The 25,141-nt window shown below is 41.5% G+C and overlaps 1 protein-coding gene across 1 annotated transcript in view; it reads right to left on the bottom strand.

Moving 5' to 3' along the window:
• Positions 1–25,141, bottom strand: part of LOC117553449 (bone morphogenetic protein receptor type-1A-like) — a gene marked incomplete in the record, with an annotated part of 53,611 nt that overhangs the window by 2,513 nt on the left and 25,957 nt on the right. The window contains 9 exon segments of the mRNA XM_034227377.1: positions 99–274; positions 1,045–1,342; positions 2,271–2,463; positions 3,293–3,428; positions 3,919–4,006; positions 4,194–4,293; positions 4,644–4,746; positions 5,574–5,736; positions 17,424–17,670. Of these exon segments, the coding sequence (XP_034083268.1) occupies positions 99–274; positions 1,045–1,342; positions 2,271–2,463; positions 3,293–3,428; positions 3,919–4,006; positions 4,194–4,293; positions 4,644–4,746; positions 5,574–5,736; positions 17,424–17,490 (1,324 nt within the window).

Here is a 25,141-nt window from a genome sequence, read left to right as displayed (position 1 = left end):
GTGTGTGTGTCAGCGTGTGTGTGTATGTGTTTGGGTGCGTGTGTCTGTGCGTGTGTCTGTCTCTGTGTGTGCGTGTGTGTGTGTGTGTGTGTGTGTACCTCCGGTGTTGCAGCGCCGGGCCATCTCCCAGATGATGAGGCCGTAGCTGTACATGTCGGCCATGATGTACGCCTGGAAGTGGTTCTTGTTGAGCGTCTCATCCAGAACCTCCGGCGCCATGTAGCGCCGCGTGCCGACCCGCGTGCTGAGCGGCACGTCCACCTCGTTAGTGTCGCTATTGGCAACGATAACGAAAGAGAGACAGAGCAGTCAGTCACATGCTAAGGTAACACTGTACTTCACATATATACAACAAATTCACTTTTAAACAATATTATATATACACACAATAAAGCAGATAAACGTTTGGTTTACACCATATAGACGATGCTGGGCTGTTTAACCCGGACCACTCTATGTATTGGTTTTATTTCATATTGTTTTATTTGATGTTATTCTATTCTAAAATGGAGCAACTTTCACAAAACCCCAACTTTGCCCTCGGATAAACTGAATATTCTGATTTGACGTTTAGGAGAAATATACAACGACAAATTAGAGGGATAAGAAGTAAAAAGGAAATAAATGTTTGCACCAGGAATAATTTGTGAGAAAATCTCAAAAAATCTCTCTCTCTCTCTCCCCCCCTGACAGCCGGTCAGTATCGTCTCATGCAGCTCACTGATCCAGTAATGAGTGACCCGGCAGTGTATAACTAGTTTGTTCCAGAGGTAGATAAAGCTAAGTGTGTTAGGTCTAACTCTTAGTGTGTGTGTTGCTCCGCTCTCCGGTCCGTCACAGCGGGCGGAGCTGCAGGATTTCTGCTTCACACACGTTGCATAGCGCTATTTTACTGTCATTTTTGGACACCTTAAAATACTGCCAGACTGGTGAAGCCATTTCGGCGAGCTTGTTTTGCCGCGCACAGAGAAAAGTGTCATGTATTTTACGTCATGCGATTACAGTTTTCACGAATGTAAAAACAAAGTGCAACAGTTTCCGTACCTGTTGAACTTGACGGCGAGGCCGAGGTCAGCGATGCAGCAGGCTCCGTTCTTCTTGATCAGGATGTTCTTGCTCTTCAGGTCTCGGTGAGCGATGGCGGGCTTCCCCTGCGTGCCGTAGATCTCCGTGTGCAGGTGGCAGAGGCCGCAGGCGGCAGAGTACGCCAGGCGGAGCAGCGTCTGCGTGTCCAACGTGCTGTGCTTCAGGAAGTCGTACAGAGAGCCGTTCTCGTGGTAGTCCGTGATGAGGAAGAGCTGCGTGAAGGCGCCCGTGCCTTTAATGTCGGCGGCGATGAAGCCTGCAAGACGGAGAGAAGGGTTTGAGGGTTAAAAACACATGACATGAAGAAACGTGAAAATTAACTGTTTATACAAGACGAATTATTGTATATTAAAGGTCTCCTATTATACTGTTTTTCATCAATATATCACAGGTCTCAGATATATACAGGACCTGTCTCTGATTGGCTGAAACACCAAACAGGTCATTGCAGCATTACCCATAATCCCCTCTGTTTCAGCCCTGTTTCCAAAGTGCTGATTCTCTGTCTGTTACTTTAGATGAAAATAAGGAGCCCCTCCCCATGCCCCTCTGAGAGAGATTTGGTTACAAAGAACTCAATGATGCTCTAGGAGGAGATTCAGGTGATAAGGTGTGGGGGGGGGGGGGTTACCTTGGTTGCTGATTGGCTAATGGTTACACAAGACAAAACATCGTTATGACATCATCAAGTGGCCAAAATCTGATCAGCTCATTTTCAGACAGGTTTTTATAGAAATGGATCAAAAAGAGAGAGAATCTTTGTTCCTGAAACTTTCAGAGTCTCTTTCCACAGAGGGGACACATGTTGATGTAGAAGAGACATGAAGAAGAGGGGACACATGTTGATGTAGAAGAGACATGAAGAAGAGGGGACACATGTTGATGTAGAAGAGACATGAAGAAGAGGGGACACATGTTGATGTAGAAGAGACATGAAGAAGAGGGGACACATGTTGATGTAGAAGAGACATGAAGAAGAGGGGACATATGTTGATGTAGAAGAGACATGAAGAAGAGGGGACACATGTTGATGTAGAAGAGACATGAAGAAGAGGGGACACATGTTGATGTAGAAGAGACATGAACAAGTGGATTTTGCACAATAGGTGACCTTTAAATAACTTAAATGATACTGTTTTCTACTTTGTATAGCCTCGAAAGACCCCGCGTGTGTGTGTGTGTACCGAGGATGTTTTCGTGTCTCATGAGCACCGTCTGGTAGATCTCCGTCTCCCTGAACCAGCTGGCCTCCTCCCGGGTGAAGAACACTTTCACAGCCACTTTCTCTCCCCTCCAGCGGCCGAGCCACACCTCTCCGTACCGCCCTTTCCCGATCTGACGCACCATCTGGATCTGCTTCGCTATCGTCCGCTGCACCTATTATTAATATTCAAAAGATTTATTGTCATATGCACAAAGCTAGTGTAGAAATGGCAATGAAATTCTTCTGACCTGAGCTCCTCCAACAATGCAACATATATGATAAAATGCAAAATACAAAGTAGTGCAACAAGTCTATATACATGTCAATAGAATATGTACAAGAACAGAATATGAAATTAAATAATGTAAGAGGATAATAGACATTTTACTGTGTGTGTGTGTGTGTCTGTCTGTGTGAGAGTGCGTGTGTGTCAGCGTGTGTTTCTGTGTGTCTGTACATCTGTGTGTGTGTGTGAGAGAGTGTGTGTGTGTCAGCGTGTGTTTCTTTGTGTGTGTGTCTGTCTGTGTCAGTGTCCGTGTGTGTGTCTGTACGTCTGTGTGTCTGTGTGTCTGTGTCTGTCTGTACGTACGTCTGTCAGTGTCTGTGTGTGAGAGAGTGTGTGTGTCAGCGTGTGTTTCTGTGTGTGTGTCTGTCTTTCTGTTTGTGTGAGTCTGTCTGTGTGAGTGTGTGTCTGTGTGTGTGTCTGTCTGTCTGTACGTCAGTGTCTGTGTGTGAGAGAGTGTGTGTGTGTCAGCGTGTGTTTCTGTGTGTGTGTCTGTCTTTCTGTTTGTGTGAGTCTGTCTGTGTGAGTGTGTGTGTGTGTGAGTGTGTGTGTGTGTCTGTCTGTACGTCAGTGTCTGTGTGTGTGTCATCGTGTGTTTCTTTGAAGAAGTTTTTCTGCTGTACCACAGTAGTCTTTTAGATGTATTACATGTGTAATATATGTAAGAATATGAGTGAATATTTATAGAAGTGTGTGTTGGTGCAGAGCTGCCTCCCTACCAGCAGGGGGAGCCCCGAGCCACTGCCCGAGCTCTGTGATTGGTGAATGAGGTCTTTGAGCGACTCTCCAACCGGGATGAAGACTTCCTGCTCCAGATCTTTGTGGTACCGCTGACGCTCACTCTGCCACTTGTACCTGAAACACAGAAACACATCTCTAAATACACATTTCCACCTTAATTGAATCATTAGGGAGATATGTTGAGTTTCAAGTCATGACAAGCAAACAGTGGGTTGTTTTCTGTATGGAGTTTAGTGGATCAAGGGTACAAATATATCGTTAAATCTTTACGGAGATATGTTGAACGTTTAAAGTCATTCTTTCTCAGGACTCTCAAGCAAACCGTTAGTAAAATGGTTGTTTTCTGGATGGTTTTTAGTAGATCAAGGGTAGGCTAAGCTCCCGTTGTAGCTGCTTCGTCCACATTTAATAGAACATCATCTAGTTATAAATACCGCAGCAACTTTATGTTAGTACCATAGACACTCATGTACACAAATACATTTATACACATACATTTCCCCCCATACTCTAGGGCAGGTAAGAGCTACTGCTTGTGTGTTTGCATGGACTTTAAATGTGAAAATGCCACATATTTCTGAGTGATTTAGGGGTGTGGTCCTACCGGTAGTAACAGACGACGGTGACACAGATGAGCGTGCAGCAGCAGACCGTCATGGAGATCAGGAACGCCAGCCAGTGGGGGCTGCCTTCTGGAAAACAATGACACGGTGGAGGTTAAATCTACATGATGAGACACCTGAGCATCAACACCTGGCACCATAGCTACAGTGTCGTTATGACAATGAAAATCTTAGGTCACAGGCACATCCAACAGTGCAACACAATAAAACAGATAAAATACATTTTTATTTTAAAAAGGAGGAGAGAGAGTGTTACCTGCGGGAGGCTGAGGGGGGAGTGTGGGCTGCAGGTCTCTGTTGCAGAGGTCCGTGTTGCAGCACTCGATCGTCCTCCGGGTCTGAGCGTTCGGAGAGTCCTGAGAATAAAGAGAAATCAAATTACATTTGGTTCTACTTCACTACTTTTAGACTTATGGAGTGAAAGCATTAACTTTTCAGCAGTTAAGCAGTTCTTACATTTTCACTGTATTTGCTTGTATATTTATCCATGTTGAACACATGCTCTATTTGTGATATTTTGTCAAAGCATTTCATTTTTTCAATAATTGCTTTTATTTTCCCATGTTTTGGTTTCTCTTCCTGTGTTTATACAGATATTAACCCCGTTTGTTTTGCCTCCCTTTTGTGTGTGTGTGTGTGTGTGTGTGTGTGTGTGTGTGTGTGTCTGTGTGTATCTGTGTGTGTCTGTGTGTGTGCGTGTGTGTACCTTGCACTGGAAGTGTGAGCCCTCATACTTCATGCAGCCCGAGGTGAGGATCGCCTCTCCGTGTTCGTCCTCTTCGATGATAGCAAAACACTGACCATTGGTCCTGAGAAGACACGCAACAAAAATCACTTTAGTTTAGGTTTCAACCCCTCCTCAAACCTCACCAGACAGACTTTTCTATCGGTCTGATAGAAAAGTCTGTCTGTATATATATCGCCTATCAGTCAGACATATACTAAATATTTCTAACACCACGTGTACTCGTTTTATTTCTCTGCCATTGTATTTCATATTTTAAAATTGCATTTGGCTTTTCATGCAATAATGTAAAGCAATTTGAGCTGCATTTTATATAATCAGGAATCCTGAAGTCAAATGTAAAACCTTTTAAGACCCTTTCCATACATTTTAAGACCTCATCGCCACTTGGAGTTTTAACCGGTTACCTTGGCGACACACCTTGGTTACCTTGGCGACTTTACCTCACATTGACTATATACAGTATTGATTGTCCTTCCTCCTTATCTTCCAACTATTTGGACGCAGACTTGCATTTCCCCATAACGATGTTGTTTAACAACCGGCGTAAACGGGCCTTCGCGCTATCAAGCAGTGAGCGTGCGATGTCCTGTTCAGATGACGTCACACCCAACGGGATGCCATCAATAAACTACACAGAATCACACTACACACCTACGCAATGATTACATTCAGGCAGACTGTAGAATACAACCTCTTTGGACAATTTATATACTTATTGAAAACAAGCTACAAAATGTAATACCTTGGAAAATGCCGTTTAATTTTTAATAGCCTAATTTTCACTAAATTGATTTATCAGCTTTTAATACTTTTTAAGACCCCGCGGACCCCCTGATAATGCATTTTATATAGTAAGTCTGTCTGTCTCCCTGTTGAGTCTGTACTCACTGGCAGGTGTTGTTGGTGGCGTCCTCAGGACAGTGTCCCGAGCAGTAGCAGCTGAGGAACCGCGCGGCGTCCTCCGGAGTGATGGTGGAGTCCTCTCCGGGCCGCCGGGCCTCATGTTTTACCCCCGTGCCCTGCAGCACGTGGTCCGGGTTCTGACCTGCGGCTGCAAAGAGAACATTTTATTAATAATAATAATTCATTCTATTTAGATGCGCCTTTCAAAGCACACAAGGACACCTTACAATTAATTAAATGAGGTTTAAGACAATACAAAAGGACCTTAACAGGGGACATGCAGGGGAACAGGGGACATGCGGGGGAACGGGGGACATGCGGGGAAACGGGGGACATGCGGGGAAACAGGGGACATGTAGGGGAACAGGGGACATGCAGGGGAACAGGGGACATGCAGGGGAACAGGGGACATGTAGGCTCCAAATATCTGGAACAAACTCCCAGAAACCTGCAGGTCCGCTGCAACTCTGACTACTTTTAAATCCAGGCTGAAGACTTTTCTTTTTGTCGCTGCTTTTAATTGAACTATTCATATCTTAGACTGCACTGTAACTTTTATCCATGTACTTTTTTCTTTTAATGTTTAATTGACAGCACTGTAACTTGTATCCATGTATTTTTTCTTTTAATGTTTATTTTATTAGCTTTTCTTTTTAATGACTGCCATTTTCTTAATCTCTTTCATTTTTTGTAAAGCACTTTGAATTGCCTTGTGTTGAAAAGTGCTATATAAATAAACTTGCCTTGCCTTGCCTTGCCTAGGGAAACAGGGGACATGTAGGGAAACAGGGGACATGCAGGGGAACAGGGGACATGCAGGGGAACAGGGGACATGTAGGGAAACAGGGGACATGTAGGGAAACAGGGGACATGCAGGGAAACAGGGGACATGCAGGGTAACAGGGGACATGTAGGGAAACAGGGGACATGCAGGGGAACAGGGGACATGCAGGGGGACAGGGGACATGTAGGGAAACAGGGGACATGTAGGGAAACAGGGGACATGTAGGGAAACAGGGGACATGCAGGGGGACAGGGGACATGTAGGGAAACAGGGGACATGTAGGGAAACAGGGGACATGCAGGGGAACAGGGGACATGTAGGGAAACAGGGGACATGCAGGGAAACAGGGGACATGCAGGGTAACAGGGGACATGTAGGGAAACAGGGGACATGCAGGGGAACAGGGGACATGCAGGGGAACAGGGGACATGTAGGGAAACAGGGGACATGTAGGGAAACAGGGGACATGTAGGGAAACAGGGGACATGCAGGGGAACAGGGGACATGTAGGGAAACAGGGGACATGTAGGGAAACAGGGGACATGCAGGGAAACAGGGGACATGCAGGGAAACAGGGGACATGCAGGGAAACAGGGGACATGTAGGGAAACAGGGGACATGCAGGGGAACAGGGGACATGCAGGGGAACAGGGGACATGTAGGGAAACAGGGGACATGTAGGGAAACAGGGGACATGCAGGGGAACAGGGGACATGTAGGGAAACAGGGGACATGTAGGGAAACAGGGGACATGTAGGGAAACAGGGACATGCAGGGGAACAGGGGACATGTAGGGAAACAGGGGACATGTAGGGAAACAGGGGACATGCAGGGGAACAGGGGACATGTAGGGAAACAGGGGACATGTAGGGAAACAGGGGACATGCAGGGGAACAGGGGACATGTAGGGAAACAGGGGACATGTAGGGAAACAGGGGACATGTAGGGAAACAGGGACATGCAGGGGAACAGGGGACATGTAGGGAAACAGGGGACATGTAGGGAAACAGGGGACATGTAGGGAAACAGGGGACATGCAGGGAAACAGGGGACATGCAGGGGAACAGGGGACATGCAGGGAAACAGGGGACATGTAGGGAAACAGGGGACATGTAGGGAAACAGGGGACATGTAGGGAAACAGGGGACATGTAGGGGAACAGGGGACATGCAGGGGAACAGGGGACATGCAGGGAAACAGGGGACATGCAGGGAAACAGGGGACATGCAGGGGAACAGGGGACATGCAGGGGAACAGGGGACATGCAGGGGAACAGGGGACATGCAGGGAAACAGGGGACATGCAGGGGAACAGGAGACATGTAGGGAAACAGGGGACATGTAGGGGAACAGGGGACATGCAGGGGAACAGGGGACATGCAGGGGGACAGGGGACATGTAGGGGAACAGGGGAAATGCAGGGGAACAGGGGACATGCAGGGGGACAGGGGACATGCAGGGGAACAGGAGACATGTAGCACTACAGTGAGTTGGCTTCTTCTATAATAACATGGACTTCAGGACTTGTACTTGTCATAGAGTATTTTTAAGACCCAAGTTAAATGTTTCCTAAAGACTTCTTCATGCAGTCCTACTTTCATGTTGTTTATCTCCAGTCCTCCTTAACTCCCTCACCGCCTGCTTTCCTTCCCCTTGTGTTTCTTTTGCTCCACGTCTCTCCTCTCTTTTAAAGCTCACAGTAAAAACATTCGCTGTGCAGACGTGCAGGTGGTCATGTCTGGACTTGTTCTCCCTGCACAGCTACACTTTAAGCTGCCTGTCTGTCTGCCTGCCTGCCTGTGTGTCTGTCCGTCTGTCTGTCTGTCTCTCTCTCTCTCTCTGTCTCTCTGTCTGTCTCTCTGTCTGTCTCTCTGTCTGTCTCTCTGTCTGTCTCTCTGTCTGTCTCTCTGTCTGTCTCTCTGTCTGTCTCTCTGTCTGTCTCTCTGCCTGTCTCTCTGCCTGTCTGTCTGTCTGTCTCTCTGTCTCTCTGTCTGTCTCTCTGCCTGCCTGTGACTCATGTTTAACGGAGGGACAGAGGAAAAGTAAACCAAGTAGAAGAAACATTTCCTCGCAGCGACACTTAAATAATCTGCCAAGTCTGGAAATGGCATCATCCCAGTCTAAACCAAAAAAAAACCTCACACACAGTTTCTCTAAGTCCCGCCTCCCTGTCAGGCTTATGGCTGTTCTGATTGGCCTACAGAATAAAGGTATTGAAGGGAGAAGCAGAATAATCTATAATGAAAATAGCAAGTTGCATTCCTAAACAGTGTTTTTTATTATTTTAACTTATTCAGGTTATATTATTATCTCTACCATTTTGACTACTTGTATTTCTCTGTCTTTTTTAGTGGATCTTTTATACTTTCCTATAATTTATATTGCCTAAATATACTAATGATTTGTTATACCATGTGTACTCTTTTTATTTGTCTGCCATTTTATTATTTTTTATTTTAAATTGCATTTGGCTTTTCATGCCATAATGTAAAGCACTTTGAGCTGCATTTTATATAATAATAATAGTTGGTCTAGTTGCTTTAAGAACAAAATAAAAATTAAATAAACTAAAGAAAGTTTACAGTACATTTTTTTAAATATTTGTTCTAATTCTATGACAATTTATTTTGAAACTTCATTTTATTTTTTACTGCCATACTGTAAAAAGCACTTTAAAAAGTGACCTCATACAAAATGCACTTTTTGATGTCTGTTATACATAAAGATGTGTCCCCGGTGTGTCAGGGAACTCACGCAGCGTCAGAAAATAAAACCCTCTCTCTTTTCCTCCGTACCCAAATCTCTAAAAACGGGGCTACAACGGAGCTGATCCAGATTTGCGTCCGATATGACGTAATATCTGAAATGTGGACCCACGGCCCAATCAGAAACGTTGCTATCAGAAACAATGCCCGACGTGTTTTGGACGTAATATGTGTTTACATTAGCATCGCTAACGCTCAGAGCTAACCTGTACTGGAGAGCATGTGTGTGAAGAAGCAGGAAGTAAAAAGGAACTCACCTTGTGGTATAACCGGCAAGAGAGAAAGCCTTTGAGCTCCATACTGTTTCAGATCCTTGATAATCCATGATATGGCGTTTCATCACGGCAGTGTTTAGTTTAGACAGTAGCTGCCGGGTCCCGCATGAGCTCAGCCCCCTCCTCTTTATTTTGTTATCATTTTTTTTTTTTTTTTTTAAGCTTTATACCCAAATCAGCAATTTTGAAACAGGAAGTGAAATAGAGGGATATGAGGCATGGCTAGAATGGGTGATCTGTTTGGTATTTTGAGCAAAACCTGTTTTTTACATTTTTTTATATATCTGAGACCTATGGTATTGCCTAAAAATAGCATGATAGGTGACCTTTAAGTTGAGCTTTATGTTTACAAAGGAGCTTTAAAATACTATTATTAGATAAACCAAAGAAAACTTGCAGTATACATGTTTTTATTGTTAAATATAAAACATGGTTGTGCTGAGGCTGGAAATGGCTGCTTGTGTTTCTGTCTCCGTCCACATGTGTGCTTAATTGTGCCGACAGTCAGAGTGGAGACTGAGGTCTGGCAGGGAGCATGCTGGGTAATCACACTCTTAAAGGCACAGCATCTAAAGAAATATAAATCTTGTTTCATTTGAAATATCTGAATCACAACGTGGACGCTGAGTTTGTGTGGTCTGCAGACCCTCAGTTGTCTGCTCTCTTGCAGAGAAACTTTATGACTTGGTTTTTAGTCAACGATGACTCACTGTCTGCAAATATGCAACTTATTAAGATAATAAAACTGGTGGTGAAGACAAAATCAATACGGCTGAGAGAATCGATTAAAGGGAAGTAATAACAGGCAGCTATTTTGGTTGTTGTGGCTTTTAAAAAACAGCTTTTCTTTGCCATACGTTTATTTTTGTGAAGTAAATATCTTTAGGTGGACTTTACAATTAATAGGGGGGAAACAAAGTCAACTATTCACATTAACCCTTAGTTGCAATTAATAACCACGTAAAAATTGCGAATAAATATGATTTTCTATTTTGACTTTAGTTTTAATGTACATATAACTGTTTTTTTTATACTTTTCTTTATTTATCTTTACTTATTTCTTTCCTCATAATGCTGCAGCAACTACATTTCTCACTAAGGATTGGTTACGGTTTATGTTATCTTAAAGGTCACCTATCAAGCTATTTTTATAGCATAGGTCTCAGATATATAAAAATATATAAAAAACATGTCTATGAAGTGTTTAGCTCAAAATACCAAACAGATCACCCATTCTAGCCATGCCTCATATCCCTCTATTTCACTTCCTGTTTCTAAAGTGCTGATTTGGGGTATAAAGCTTTAAAAAAAATTGATAAAATAAAAAGGAGGGGGCTGAGCTCATGCGGGACCCGGCAGCTACTGTCTAAACTAAATGCTGCCGTGATGAAACGCCATATCATGGATTATCAAGGATTCTCTCTGAAACAGTTTGGAGCTCAAAGGCTTTCTCTCTTGCCGGTTATACCACAAGGTGAGTTCCTTTTTACTTCCTGCTTCTTCACACACATGCTCTCCAGTACAGGTTAGCTCTGAGTGTTAGCGATGCTAATGTAAACACCGACCATATTACGTCCAAAACAGTTGGGCATTGTTTCTGATAGCAACGTTTCTGATTGGGCCGTGGGTCCACATTTCAGATATTACGTCATATCGGACGCAAATCTGGATCAGCTCCATTGTTCCCCCGTTTTTAGAGATTTGGGTACGGAGGAAAAGAGATAGGGTTTTATTTTCTGATGCTGCGTGAGTTCCCCGACACACCGGGGACACATGTTTATGTATAAAAGACATCAAAAAGTGCATTTTGCATGATAGGTCCCCATAATACTTTTTAAACTACGTATCTTTGCCTTTTAGATGGCCAGTTTATACACTTTTTGGACGCTTAATACACTAAGAAACTATTAATTCACACAATTAATATTCATTTTAAATCAACTGAAGATATCACTTGTTCACACATTTCTCGAGTCGATGTTTCAATGTTTTAGTTTTTGAATTTAAATGATCCGTCTTTATTTGAATTGTTTGATTTATTGGACTTATTTTGTATTCTTCCTACTGCTTTTATGTTTTTTAAAGCCATAATGTAAAGCACTTTGAGCTTCACTGTATGAATTAAAATGTGTTATAATTATACAAAACATTAAATATACTACGAGAACATACGATATAAACTGGGCTGTTAATATAACGGCTTTGACACAGGATAAGGTCATCAAGTAAAATATAAGAAAGACAGTATGAAGGCAAGAATGTGGGTTAAAGCAGACTGGGGAGCGCTTGTTTTAGCTCCTGCTTTGTCCCAGTTTCTTAAAGTAGACGCTCAGTTTTGGATCTGTTTGGTCTGCAGACAGCTCTGAAAGCGACGCAACTTCTGGTTCAGGCTCTCGTCATCTCACGCCTAGACTACTGCAACTCCCTCCTGGCTGGTCTACCTGCATGTGCCATCCGACCTCTGCAGCTCATCCAGAATGCAGCGGCTCTTCAACCTTCCTAAATGTTCCCACACCACTCCGCTCCTCCGCTCCCTTCACTGGCTTCCAGTAACTGCTAGAATCCACTTCAAGACACTGGTACTTGCGTACCATGCTGCGAATGGATCTGGCCCTTCCTACATCCAGGACATGGTTAAACTGTACACCCCAGCACGTGCACTCCGCTCTGCATCAGCCAAACGACTCGCTGCACCCGCACTGCGAGGGGGACCCAAGTTCCCATCAGCAAAAACACGTGGGTTTGCTATCCTGGCTCCAAAATGGTAGAATGAGCTCCCCATTGAAATCAGGACAGCAGAAAGCTTACACACCTTCCGGCGCAGACTGAAACTCATCTCTTTCGACTCCACTTCGAGCGATACAATTACTAACAAAGCACTGGCTTATCTAAAGCCAGTTGAGTAGCACTTGAAATGTTTTGGCTCCATGAAACCTGATGTACTTATATGATTCTGTTTTCGTCAAGTTTGTATCTTCTTGGTCGAATGCACTTATTAGCCGCTTTCACACCGCAGGACTTGCCGTACTTTAGTGCCGGCACTAAAGTACCACGGCACTGAATCCGCCATGGGGCTAGTGCCAATCGCATTCACACCGCAGTACTTTCCCTGAGGCAAGATTACGCTGACGTCACTTCGTCTTCTTCTTCTCTGGGTTTACTGGCAGGCCGCAAAACCACTTCACGGCGAGTACAAAAAAAAAACAGAGAAGAAGAACTACACGGGGGAGGGGGTATAAAGCCCACCCGCTGTATGAGGCGTTTGTTTACTTTCCGACCTCAGACATGATGGAGTTCATAAGGGTAATTTACAAATAAAATACCCCATTATAACAATGGACTTTATCTTTATGTATTTATTATAAATTACCCCCTCAGGCTGATTCTGGAAAAGGACATTAACCCTTGTTTGGTGTTTTCCCTTATTTATCTAAAACAAATGACATGATAAATGACTTGTGTTTCTGTGTGTAAGACTTGTGTTTCTGCCATTGCTGCACAAGGTTGCAACATTGTAGATACATTCAACCACCGACACCTGTCTGCTCTCACATTCTTCTATTCTGCAAATTTGGGGTGGGACACAATAAATAAAGCTTCGCCAGTTTGTTTGTTTTATTGCACAGTCAAGACATAACAATAACGGCATCACGCTGTTCCAGGTCTGTCGTATGCATGTACATTGAAGTTAAATAAAAGTGTGAAATGTAAAATAAAGTGTAAGTAGTTTCAAAACAATGTAACAGTGGCAATATATATATAGCAGCAGACACACCTTAGTGCAAGTTAGGTGTCAGTATTAAAAAAACAGTGGCAATATATATATATAATAACAATAGAAAATCGTTACCACTCTTATTATTGTGGTCTTTAATGTTTGTATAGTCCTGCCTGAGTTTCTTTATTTTTACCCGGCATCCGTGTGCACTGTGCACGATTCCCAGCTCAAGTAGCTTTTGCGAACATCGCTCAAAACATTTGGAGTTGGGAACTGCTTTCTGTAGAAGCTGCTGCATCCCGCCCTCGGAGTAAATTGACAGAAGCGGCGACACTTCCTCATCATTCCACCGCTCCGGTGTTGTAGTACGTGTGGTCATAACTGCTTTAAAGTACAAACAACCAACTCGCTCAGGTGTGGATGTGGTTTTGTAGCGAGGAAAAAAATGGCTGCCTAACAAAAAAAATCAGAGTCTAACGGGGCGTGGTTTGCAATTCGCCCAGCCAATATAAATATAATAGAAATTGGCACTCTTTTATCACCAGGTTCGTACCACCTCTCTAGCAGGGACTGAAAATGGCCAAAAGAGTTCCCGGCACTGAGTAGTCCCGGCGGTGTGAACGCGACATTATTGGTACTAACGGAACTAAAGAACCAAAGTACCAGGGAAAGTCCTGCGGTGTGAATGCGCCTATTGTGTCAGCTAAATGCAATGTAATGATCTCACGCAGAGAAACTTTACGACCCAGTGTTAGTGACCATCTGCAAATATGCTAAGAAATAACGATGGTAGGATTAAACCCAATGGAAACCCACAACGTTATGAATGGGTATTTAACATGCTAATGCAAGACAAACAGCACTTGGGGTTAATGTGTACTAAAAAAAATGTGGTGGAATCATGAAATAGTTGAATTTGCTTAAGAAAATGACCTCACATGGCAACAATTACTAAAGACTCCTAATATGCTTTTATTCTTTTCTATAATGTTATAAACTAAAAAACCTGATGACTTCTGGGAGACCTTTTCCTTTAAAAAGGTAACATATGGTGAGTAATTGATTTTTAAAGACTCACTTTTGAGGTAGTATTCCTACAAAATGTGTCTGAATTGAAAAAACAACCTTTGGTCATTTGAAATCTACAGCATCTCGAGGGGAAATAAACTCAAAGGGTTTCAAAGAGTGAATATGACTCCAGAGGGACTGACGGATATTTCCGGAGAACAATGGTTGTTTGGAGCATTTAGCGCCGCTGACAGCTCGTTCAGCGCCATACAGGAAGTGGTTAATGTGCCGAGAGGAAGTGAGAGCGGCAACAATCAGTCCAACAGCTTCCTGCAGGAGGAGGTGGAGGGCAAAGATACAGCTGCTGGGGCTGGGAAACCCTCTTTAATGGTATTGATGGTCCATGTTTAAAGATTTTAGATTTTATAATTCCTCATTGATTTAATTGATTCAAGGTTTCAAGGCTTTTATTGTCATGTGTGCATAGCTACAGTGTAGTTATGAACAATGAAATGCTTAGGTCACAGGCTCCTCCAACAGAGCAACAACAATAAAACGGATAATAATTGATGTCTTTAATTGTAAATAATAATAAAAGACCAATTGATTATAAATGTAAGGGCTTTTCAGGGGGAAGGGATGAAGTCAACAGACGGAGGTGACGAGTGGAAAACAGTTTGATAAGATGAAAGAAAGTCTCCACTTTTCCTTTCAAGATTAGTGCGTCTGTGTGTGTGTGTGTGTGTGTGTGGACGAGTTAGTCAATCACAGTCAGCACCGCCCTGCGCTTATTAGCCTGCTCTCTGTGTGTTTGTAGGTCATAAGGAGACATTTCTCATGTTCACAGCTGCACTTTTTGTGACTAATAACACATGCAGACTTATCCTTGATAAAAGGGAGATGTATTCCCTGTTTGCGTCTCTTTGCAGTAAAATGGCATTTTCACACCCACAAAATGGAGCCCGACAACCTGTTAACATGCAAAATGTTCAGTCTTTACTCGCTTCATTCTAACAAGATTTTCTTTTTAACACGAAATGAAGAAAGCCATTATCTTTAAATCATCAATTTTTACTTTTCAATTTAGTTGATCATTTTCAAATCATAAAGACAGTTTGCTTACTGTGTTGCTGGAAATGTTATTTCTTTAGTAATGTTTTCACCGAATCATTGTTTCATCTGTGACAGTGTGAAACTTGTAGCAAGTAAACAGAAAAAGATGTTAATGATATAAAACCAAGATAAAAAGCATCTCATCTCCAATAAATAAGATGAATGATTTAGAAATGAAGGAATGATCTGATCAAGATAGTTTCTCTACTTATGTGCAAGTGTGATCATTTTTTAGATTGTACTACATTTCTTACTTCAAGAACATGACAAGATAACTAAAGATGCCAAATAAATATCAATAATTTCATTAAAATATTAAATTGCATTAGATAGTTAATTTGTTATCGTGCTCAGTTGCACTGTCCTAGAAAACAACAATTAAAGTCACGTTTAACTGACATGTAAGAAGCTTAAAAACTTCCCAAACTCTGATCATCTTTGTGAAAAGTAAGAAATCAAAGTTATTTCAGAAACCTAGGCCCTAGCCACACGGAAACGAAAACAAACCGAATTCGATATCAAAAAAGTCTTCCATCCACACGCAATAGGCACCAGAAACGTGTCCGTCCACACGAGACCGCTCGACCCGCTGAAGTACATACGCCGGGCCTGTAAGTGGCGCTGTACTTCCGCCACATAATACACCAAAAGCAGCGAAGAAGACTTCCCGAGCATGGTTGCCCTTCTGTTTATTCTCCGCGGTGGATTTAGCAGCAGAGGTGGGGAGATGCAGGGCTCTGGCTCTTTTTCTCCATCCCCGAGGCAAGCGTGTGCTCCTGCTGTAAATCTCTCCGCCAGCAGATGAAAAACACCCACCTCTCCGCCTCTTCCAAGGAACGAGGGAACCGTGTGGCAGTTTCCGCTAGAATTTTTTCCCGCCGGTCAACATGTCCGTTAAAGTTGAAATCTTCTGGACAAAATTATAAAAGTGCCGGTCAGAGGTTTTCTTTGTTATTTATTGAGCTTTAAAACAAATGAATAACGACTCTATATAATAATATAAGAATTATACACGGAGTCTCTCTTTTCCTCCCCCTCTGACGTAATCGTTATCCGCGTTTCCCTGTCGGCCTCGTGTGGCCGAACCGTCTATAAGTTAGAGAACTGTAGCGGATACGACCCGTTTCGTCACCGTGTGGCTAGGGCCTAAATCGAGCAGTGGAAACATTTCTGACTGTATTTGTCCTCTGTTTTGTTTCCACAGGTTCATGTTAAAGTCTCTCTTTTATCGGCCAATACACGCGTAATCACAGCCTTAACAAAAGGGCTGTGATACAGATCTGAGTGCACAGGGAGGAGGGCGGTGATTACAGAGGAGGAACATAATTACTTTTCATGTTAAAGTGCTGCTTATCTCACTGAAAACAAGCTGCAGGGTTAATGAGTTACTCAGCGGATTACAAACAAGCGTTTATGATACAGGTTCTGTTCTGCAGGAAAATCTTCACAAGGGAACAACACTTTAGGATTTATTTTAAAGTGTAAATGACGTTTAATGTCCCGACAACCTCTGTAGTAAGATTTAACATCTTCTTAGCAACAGTCCTTTTTAAAAGAGCTAAACAACTCATTTTCTGATGTTTTTATACAATGTGGGAGAAAAAAAATAACTGAAGCTTCTTGATTTAAAATAATTTAAATGTCATATTTAATAGTTTAAAGTTACTTTAAAATTACTTTTTAGCCGTTTAAATTCACTTCTATGTAACTTTTTTATATGACTTTAATGTTTTTTATAATTCAGTGAGATCAAAATATTAGATCAAATTAAGTAGATTATAAAATTGGGAATTAATTTATTGATATTTAACTAAAGTGTACACTTACACATAATTAAGCACAACTTAATCTCTAATGTTAAAAATGTCCTGAAAAAACATTAAATCGAATAATATTTGCGTTTATTATTAGAAATCGGACACACACACAAACACACACACACACACACACACACACACACACACACACACACACACACACACACACACACACACACACACACACACACACACACACACACACACACACACACACACACACACACACACACACACACACACACACACACACACACACACACACACACACACACACACACACACACACACACACACACACACACGTGTATGTGTGTTTCTGGGTTTTTGCAGTGAAATGAATTAAAATGTCTTACCGTCGGCTCTGAGGGTCAGCAGGAGCGCGGCGGCCATGACAGCCAGACAGAGCGATGGACCTGCCATCCTGCAGCAGAACCTGAGACTGAAGCTGGACCTGAACCGGAATCTGGAGCTTTCTGAGATCTGATAACTCCTGATAAAAGTCTTTAATCCTCAGCAGGAGTTCAGGGAGGAGGAGGGATGATGGGAGATATCACAATATCAGGTCTTCTTCTGTCTCACTGGCTCTTTGGGTCCAAAACCCTAAAGAAGAAGAATAAGAAGATGCAAGGTAAGTGAACGCATTCAGTATTTATAAGAGTAAACAGTATAGATTTCCACCACCTAGTTTCCGTTCAACATAACCATCACTTCAGTCACATGCTTTTATCACATGGCAATACCTATGTTGATGTATAATGTTGTAATCATTTTTATGCTATGACGTTTGTATTTGCTTTGTACAGCCCTTTGGAGGCATTTCTTGTGATTTGGGGCTATAAAACATTTTGATTTGATTTGACTTAGATCACTTACTTGTTAATAACATTACATATGTACAGATTTAAGTCAGGGATGGGCAATATTTTAATGTTACATCTTGATATTATAATTTAAATATTGTCTTACATTTTGAGTATCATGACTTTTTGCTCACTCTCTCCTCTTTGCCAAGGTGTGCCTGATCTACATCCTTGAGTTTTAAACCTATCACTAAAATGAAAGCCAACCCCTCATTGGTTAGGTTAGGACCCCCACCCCCCCTGTCTTCAGTGTGCCGTGACCTGTTGGCCCCTGAAGGCCCGACACTGGCCTCTGACGGTCCGACTAACTACCAAATTATTTGTCCCGGGATGTTCTGCAAATTGCCGGCGCTGGCCCTGATAACGGCATGTCGCAATTAGTAGGCGCCGAGAGGGATGGAGTGTGTGTGTGTGTGTGTGGTGTGTGTGTGTGTGTGTGTGTGTGTGTGTGTGTGTGTGAGAGTGGGGAGGGGGGAATTAGTGGTGATGCGTGGCCGGTGTCCGTCACTTTTAATTTGCCCGAAGGGGACAAAGAGGTCCGACCTGTGACCCACTTTTCACACATTTCTGGCTGAAGAGGCCGAGAACAAAGTCTCACACACACAGTCACATACACACACACTGTACATGAGTAAGTGTGCATGTGTGTATTATTGAAAGTGAATAATGGGGAGCGTATTGGGATGTGAGACAGGGAAAGTGTGTGTGAAAGAGTGGATGTGTGTGCTTGTTTTTCCATCTTTGTGAGGACCAATTACCAGCTAAAATCCATATGAGGACATTTTGGTCCCAACTCATTTGAAAGGAATGTTAGAAGTTACAATTGAAGACAAACTGAACTAAGTACTGACTCATTAAATATAAACAACAAAATCTGTGTTAAAAACAGCAGGAGAGCGGGAAGTGGAAGCAGGGCTTGGGAAAATAACGGAGCTAACAGCTAACGCTAACGGAGGTTCCAATTAAATGACAAATTATTCGTATTTGGCGAAAGTAAATTATAACGTTATCATATTTTCAAATGTAATCCTGTAAAATTTAGTTTTTATATCAAAAGCAAATAATTAAAAAAAGCATAACCCCTAAAAGGCAAATGCTTATAATAATTTATTTGGTATCTGTTAAACTGCACGTATTAGTATCGACTGAATCTTTTTAAGAGATCAGCACTACGTGTTTAAAGGCCATGGTAGTTTTGGGTTTCATAACAAAGGTGTGTGTGTGTTTTTTTTTATATGAGAGGGAGTGAATGATCTGTGTGTTGATAACAGAAAAGTGGAAATATTTTCACCTCGCTGCCACAACAAAAACTGGAGTTTGTTAGTCGCTCTTTGCTCCATTTAGAGACCGACAACAACAGCAGGATGGTGAGATAACACACACAAATACACACATTCATACACACACTCAGACAGAGCGAGGGAGGGCAAGACGAGGCAGGTTCAGGAAGGACCGTCTGTTGTGAGCCCCCAAGACAGGAAGCACACCCTTCCTAAATCACCCAACACATCCATTTCCCTTTGAAAACACAAGGCAAGACGCCTCGCGCACACACGCACACACACATATATATATATATATATATATATATATATATATATGACTAGCGAGTGACATGGAGACTCAAAATCACACAGAAAGTCTCACTCAAAGACAACAAACGATTACATCTGTCAACTTGCAGAGGAAAAGAGATAAAATGCACATTTCTCCAAACCCTACAAAAAAAGCCTCTGGGTGTCGGGTAACTTCCATTCCTCCTCCTCGTGTTCAAACTTGTCTCTAAATCCTTCGGTGTGCTTCTCCGTCAAACAACAAACTCATTCTTCCCTTAGCAACAGATTTTTTTAATGCACCAGTGTCTTGTTTCTGTAGACTTCTTCAGATATCAAATACTCAATGCACATCTAAAGCAAAATGCAGTTATTTGCAGAGTCAATTCATACATGTAATTTGTCCTAAGCCACAAACCGTATTCTACAGAGTGAATAAAATATCCTCTTTTGGGAACAGATCCTCATTTTAATAGATATTTCAATGAGACTGTGAATAAATAAATGATCATTTCCTCTAGTAACGCCGATCATATCGCAAAGATATCGGCCAGACGAATCACAATTGTTTTTTTAATAAACTGCAGCCCTAAGGGTAGACAGATAGTCCAATTGTATGGAACATTTTTAAAAAGATGCAACATGTTGAATGTTAAATGTAGGGGTATTCTGATCCTTACTCACAAAAGAAAACATGGATTAAAAAATATATATATATTTGAATAATCCTGATTTTGATCTTTTGATATAATATTCAATGTAAATACTGCTTTATCTTGCTTTTATTTTACTATATTTGTCCTTATTTTTTAATGTTATTATAATGTTCTTAAGATCGTTCCGTATCTGTTTTTTTTTTTTTAAACGTTTGTTTTATTTTTATGTAAGCACCACGACAAATTCCTCGTACGTGTCAACCTACCTGGTAATAAACCTGTTTCTGATAATATAGCAGCTCTATCATTTTCCTCCTGACTTGCTTCCTTTGGGATTCGAACCCGTGTCCTTTCCCTGCAGACACTTCATCTGCACCTTAGTGAGTCCCTCAGCTAACAGGCGTTGCTCAGGATACCTGGACGTCATGACATAAAAATCTTGGAGGACGGGGAATGAAAGGGCGTATTGTCCACGGCCCCACCTGAGCAGAATAAACCCGCCCTTATAGGGAACCACTGAGCCATAAACCGGCCCCCTCAGGGGAAGGAATTTGAGGTCACACCGCTCCGGGGATGCTGGGAAATTTGGAGAGATGGAAACCCAAGCGGAGGGTAAAGAGTTGTAGAATAAAGAGAGCTCTTAAAAAAAAAAGCTACTGGGTATAATAACTTTTCATTTGACTGCAGAGGGAGTCAGCAATAAAAAACTATTATGTAAAATGATATTCTACTGCAGACTTATTGGTCAATCTATGACTTTAACGTAAAGTATTCAATTTTATGTGGAGCTTAAACGATTCATCAATTTGTTAATTGACACTCAAATAATCAGATGCTGTACTGAAAATGTATGAAGCAGTCATTCATCAAGAATGTTTTTCCTGCTTTTCCTTTAAATAAGATATACTTAATAATCTAAATGACATTTTGACAAAATCAACCATTTAAATATAGCACCTCAGTGATCATATGTTTCCAACTATTTTTTACCATTTTTCCAGTACTTGCTTATAATTTTCTCTTATGACGTTTATTTCCTATAAACCAAGAAACAGCAAGGATAATTTCTTGTATGTAAAACCCTACTTTGCAATACTAACATTGTTGTGACTTTACTTTGACATGCCAATTATTTCTACAGTTTGACAAGAGCCAACTTTTAGCCCTTGATATTGTTTTGCAACTACAGACACAATTTGTTTTTTAGGATCAATAGCATACATCAAATTTACTTTTAGAAAAATATTACCTACATTACATGTCACTGGGTAGATGCTTTTATCCAAAGCGACTTATATACTCAATACTGTGGACAATCCCCACAGGAGCCATTTGGGGTGAAGTGTCTTGCCCAGGGGGACACAACGACATGCTGACTGCAGTGGGGTTTGAACCTGTGACCACCTAATCCCAACACCAACGCACAACCCACACCCCCTTTTAATATGCTTCTTTTACTGTGGAAGACATTTAAAAAAATAACTTAACTACTTCTCTAAAATGCTGTATGTTCGCAAACCAAGGCCTACAACACAAAACTAACTTATGGAAAGGTTGTGTGTTTACGAAATCAAAATGTAGGACAGCTTGTTTTGGAAAGTGCTTCAGTGCCTGCATGTGATTTACTAACTTTACATCACTAAGCTCCTCTAAGCGCTGTTAAACTACTAGATAATGACACTCTAGGCATTAATAATCCATGTCTTGATATTCTCCCCCTCCCCAATTCCTCCTGCATTAAGAGGGGCCAGACATCAATAATCAATCCTTAATGCGCCTCCACTTCCTGCTCTGGGAGAATGGCAGCAGACTAAATAAACGACACAAGAGACTTGATTGGAGGACCGGCAGCTCCTGAGCTCTACAAATAAATGTAGTAATGAGGGAGAGAGAAACGTTTGTTTTCACGTATTAGTTTCATCCCAAGCTTCTTATCAGTCTAATTCATGTCATTATCTGATGCTAGGGGTCTAGCTCTTAGAACTCAAACTAAAGAAGGACTATATTTATTTTGAATTGTTTTTACTAGAGCAGCACTATTAACAGAGGTCTTTCCCTCTCCTCTCTAACACAAACAGACCGGCTGAAAAAAAAGCCCCCAACAAACACTGAATTAAGCCGTTTTACTTCAGAAGTCGGAGTTTCTCTGTTGGACACTGGGCTACGAGCTAAAGGCTAACGGGTGTTCACAGTTTCTCTGATAACTTGTGATCCAGCTCAGGAGGTTTTGAAGGAGAGCAGAATATGTCACATAGTTCTCCTTCCCTTTGGTTAAAAGTGGTAAAAACTGTGAATAAAACTATCCATTGGATAATTATCCAAACGTGCGATGACTACAATCTATCATCCAGTTAAATAAAGAGTTAATAAGCATATAGATATAAAAAGTGTGTTGTAATAGGGTGTCCTAAAACTGGATAAAAAAAGTCACTCAAATGTTTATTCTGGTAAACGCTAAACGCTACTCAAAGCATCAAAATGACACGTCTCTCAAACATCTGGGATATTCACTCAACTACATAACTTACATAACTTACACAGGTCAAGTTGTTTTTATATATTTTATTGTGGATATTTTAACATATATATATCTGTAATAATAAGATTATTATACTTTGACTAATCGTTAGTCCATCATTTCGAGTGGATGTTTATTTTTGTACATACTTGACGCTTTCTGCACCTACATTCCCAGAAAGCATCAAGTGTGGGAGAAATGATGATGAATGCTTAGGTAAGTGGTATTAATAATGCAATGTCAGTTTTTAGGAAACACTGGCAGCCCTCCCAGAGATGTGCTCATGGGTTTACGGGAAATAAGTCATTCAGCATTAAAGAAAATGAGGAGGAAGCTCAACATAGACCCAAACAGTGGGTTATTCATTTTATTTATATAGCATTTTTCAAGCCTAGGAACAAAGTGCTTCCTACGTTTGAATATTTACATAACAGTTCATATCAATCCAAACTCCTTTGAAGAAAATAAGCTAACGTCACATGACTTCACGTTACCACCGCTAAGCTAACGGCAGCTAATGTTCAGTGAGATGACATTTAGTAGTCTCATTTAAACATTTGTTAAGAGCCGTTTTTGAATTCGCCAGTGAGTTATTTACTGACATTTGTTTATGTCATAGAGCAAAACGTTAATCTCTTCAGCTTGTGTTTAACACCGACCTTATTTCCGGAGTCTAACCAAAAACACATCGACATCCAGACTATGAATGTACAATATGTGCAATATATATATATGCCGTTAAAAACTGTGCAATAGATAGGGCTGCTAAATCCTCTGTTACAACTGTTACAGGATGTGTTTTTGTTTCTTAGGTAACATTGTCTTTGGCTCTTTTCTGCTGTAACAATGTACATTTCCCCTCTGTGGGACGAATAAAGGTATTCTGATTAAACAGGAAGTAGTAAAATGACGACTTATTTCAGGGTTTAAGGACTCATTCCTGCACCACTCTTGCATTTATTTTTCTGCATCCTATCACATTGCTTTCCAGGATCTTAAATCACCTTTCTTTTGACTTTCTGTATTTTCTTCCCCCAGTCTCCATTTCCATTTGCTGCCCCTTCCCTCCCCCTCTTCTTCCCCTCTCTCCCTTCTCCTCCTCCCCTCTCTCTCTCTCCCTCCTCATCCCTCCTCCAGGGGCCCCTCCTTGCAGGCAGGCTTCTGGGTGCTGCAGCAGCCTCTCTGCCCGACATGCCTTTCAGGGCCTGAGAGATTGCAGCCAGACTTTCTGGCTCCACGGCCATTGTTTGCTTGGCTGCTCTGCGCCTCATCCCCGGCGATGGATTAGCATAAGAATACCCTGGGCCTCTTCCTCCCTGCATCTTCATCAACATCCTTTATTTAATCCCATGAATTCTTCTTGAATTGAACTCCCAGAAATCTTCAGGCCCACTGAAACTCTTTTTACTTTTGAATCCAGACTGAAGACTTTTCTTTTTGCCACTACTTTTAATTGAACTATTCTCATCTCACACTGCAACTTATATTCCTGTACCTGTTATTCATGTTTTATTATCTTTGCTTTTTAATGATTCTAAATGTGTTTTATGCTCTCAATGTTTTTCATTTTTGTAAAGCACTTTGAATTGCCTTGTGTTGAAAAGGGCTATATAAATAAACTTGCCTTGAATACATCATTACAAGATGATTCTTGAACCACAACTCTGACTGTCTTTCTTCAGTGGGGTTTAAGTAACTATGGAGTTTGAATAGAGCTTCAAAAGTGCGAATGATCTTTGCTTCTTGTGAATAATTACATTTCTTCATTTTAATGTTTAATGTTTATGTCTATTATCTTATAATACCCCGGGCCACGGTGAGCGCCGCTGCGGGACTCTTCCTCCCTGCATCTTCATCAACATCCATTATTTAATCCCACGAATGATTCTTCAATACAACGTTACGAGGGTGATTCTTGAACCAGGTAACAGAAAAGTAAAAGTCTCCTTGGATTTATTTGATGCCATAACCACAAACAAACGTACTAGTGGTTTCTAACTAGTAAACTATAGTTAATGAAGGGCCTAGTAAATGAGTAGTACGGGCAGTAACATCTAAGGAACATGCCGTTTCCCTCCAGATATTACAATGCGTACTTTTACATTATGTTGCAATTGTCATGCAAAGAAAGAAAAATCACAACTTGACCGTCTTCATCTTCAAGTAACTATGGAGTTTGAATAAATCTTCAAATGATCTTTGCTTCTTGTGAATAATTGCATTTCTTAATTTTAATGTATAATCTGTATCAGGGTTTCCGCTAGGATTTTTTCTCGCCGGTCAAATGTCCGTGCAGAATTTATTTTACCGGATACATTTGAAACTTACCGGTCATATTTCAATAATAATAATAAGAGTTGTGTAGCAGAGTTTCCGTTAGCAGGTAATTACCGGACTATGAGCAGATATGCTGATGTTTAAAACTCAGTTCACGGGGCTCATTTTTATATTGCTTCAGTTTATAATCGTAACAGATCGAAAAAA

Source organism: Gymnodraco acuticeps, unplaced genomic scaffold (assembly GCF_902827175.1).
Source record: "Gymnodraco acuticeps unplaced genomic scaffold, fGymAcu1.1, whole genome shotgun sequence".
Taxonomy (NCBI): domain Eukaryota; kingdom Metazoa; phylum Chordata; class Actinopteri; order Perciformes; family Bathydraconidae; genus Gymnodraco; species Gymnodraco acuticeps.
The sequence above is the reverse complement of the archived record's forward strand: the minus strand, read 5'-3'. Positions and strand labels throughout refer to the sequence as shown.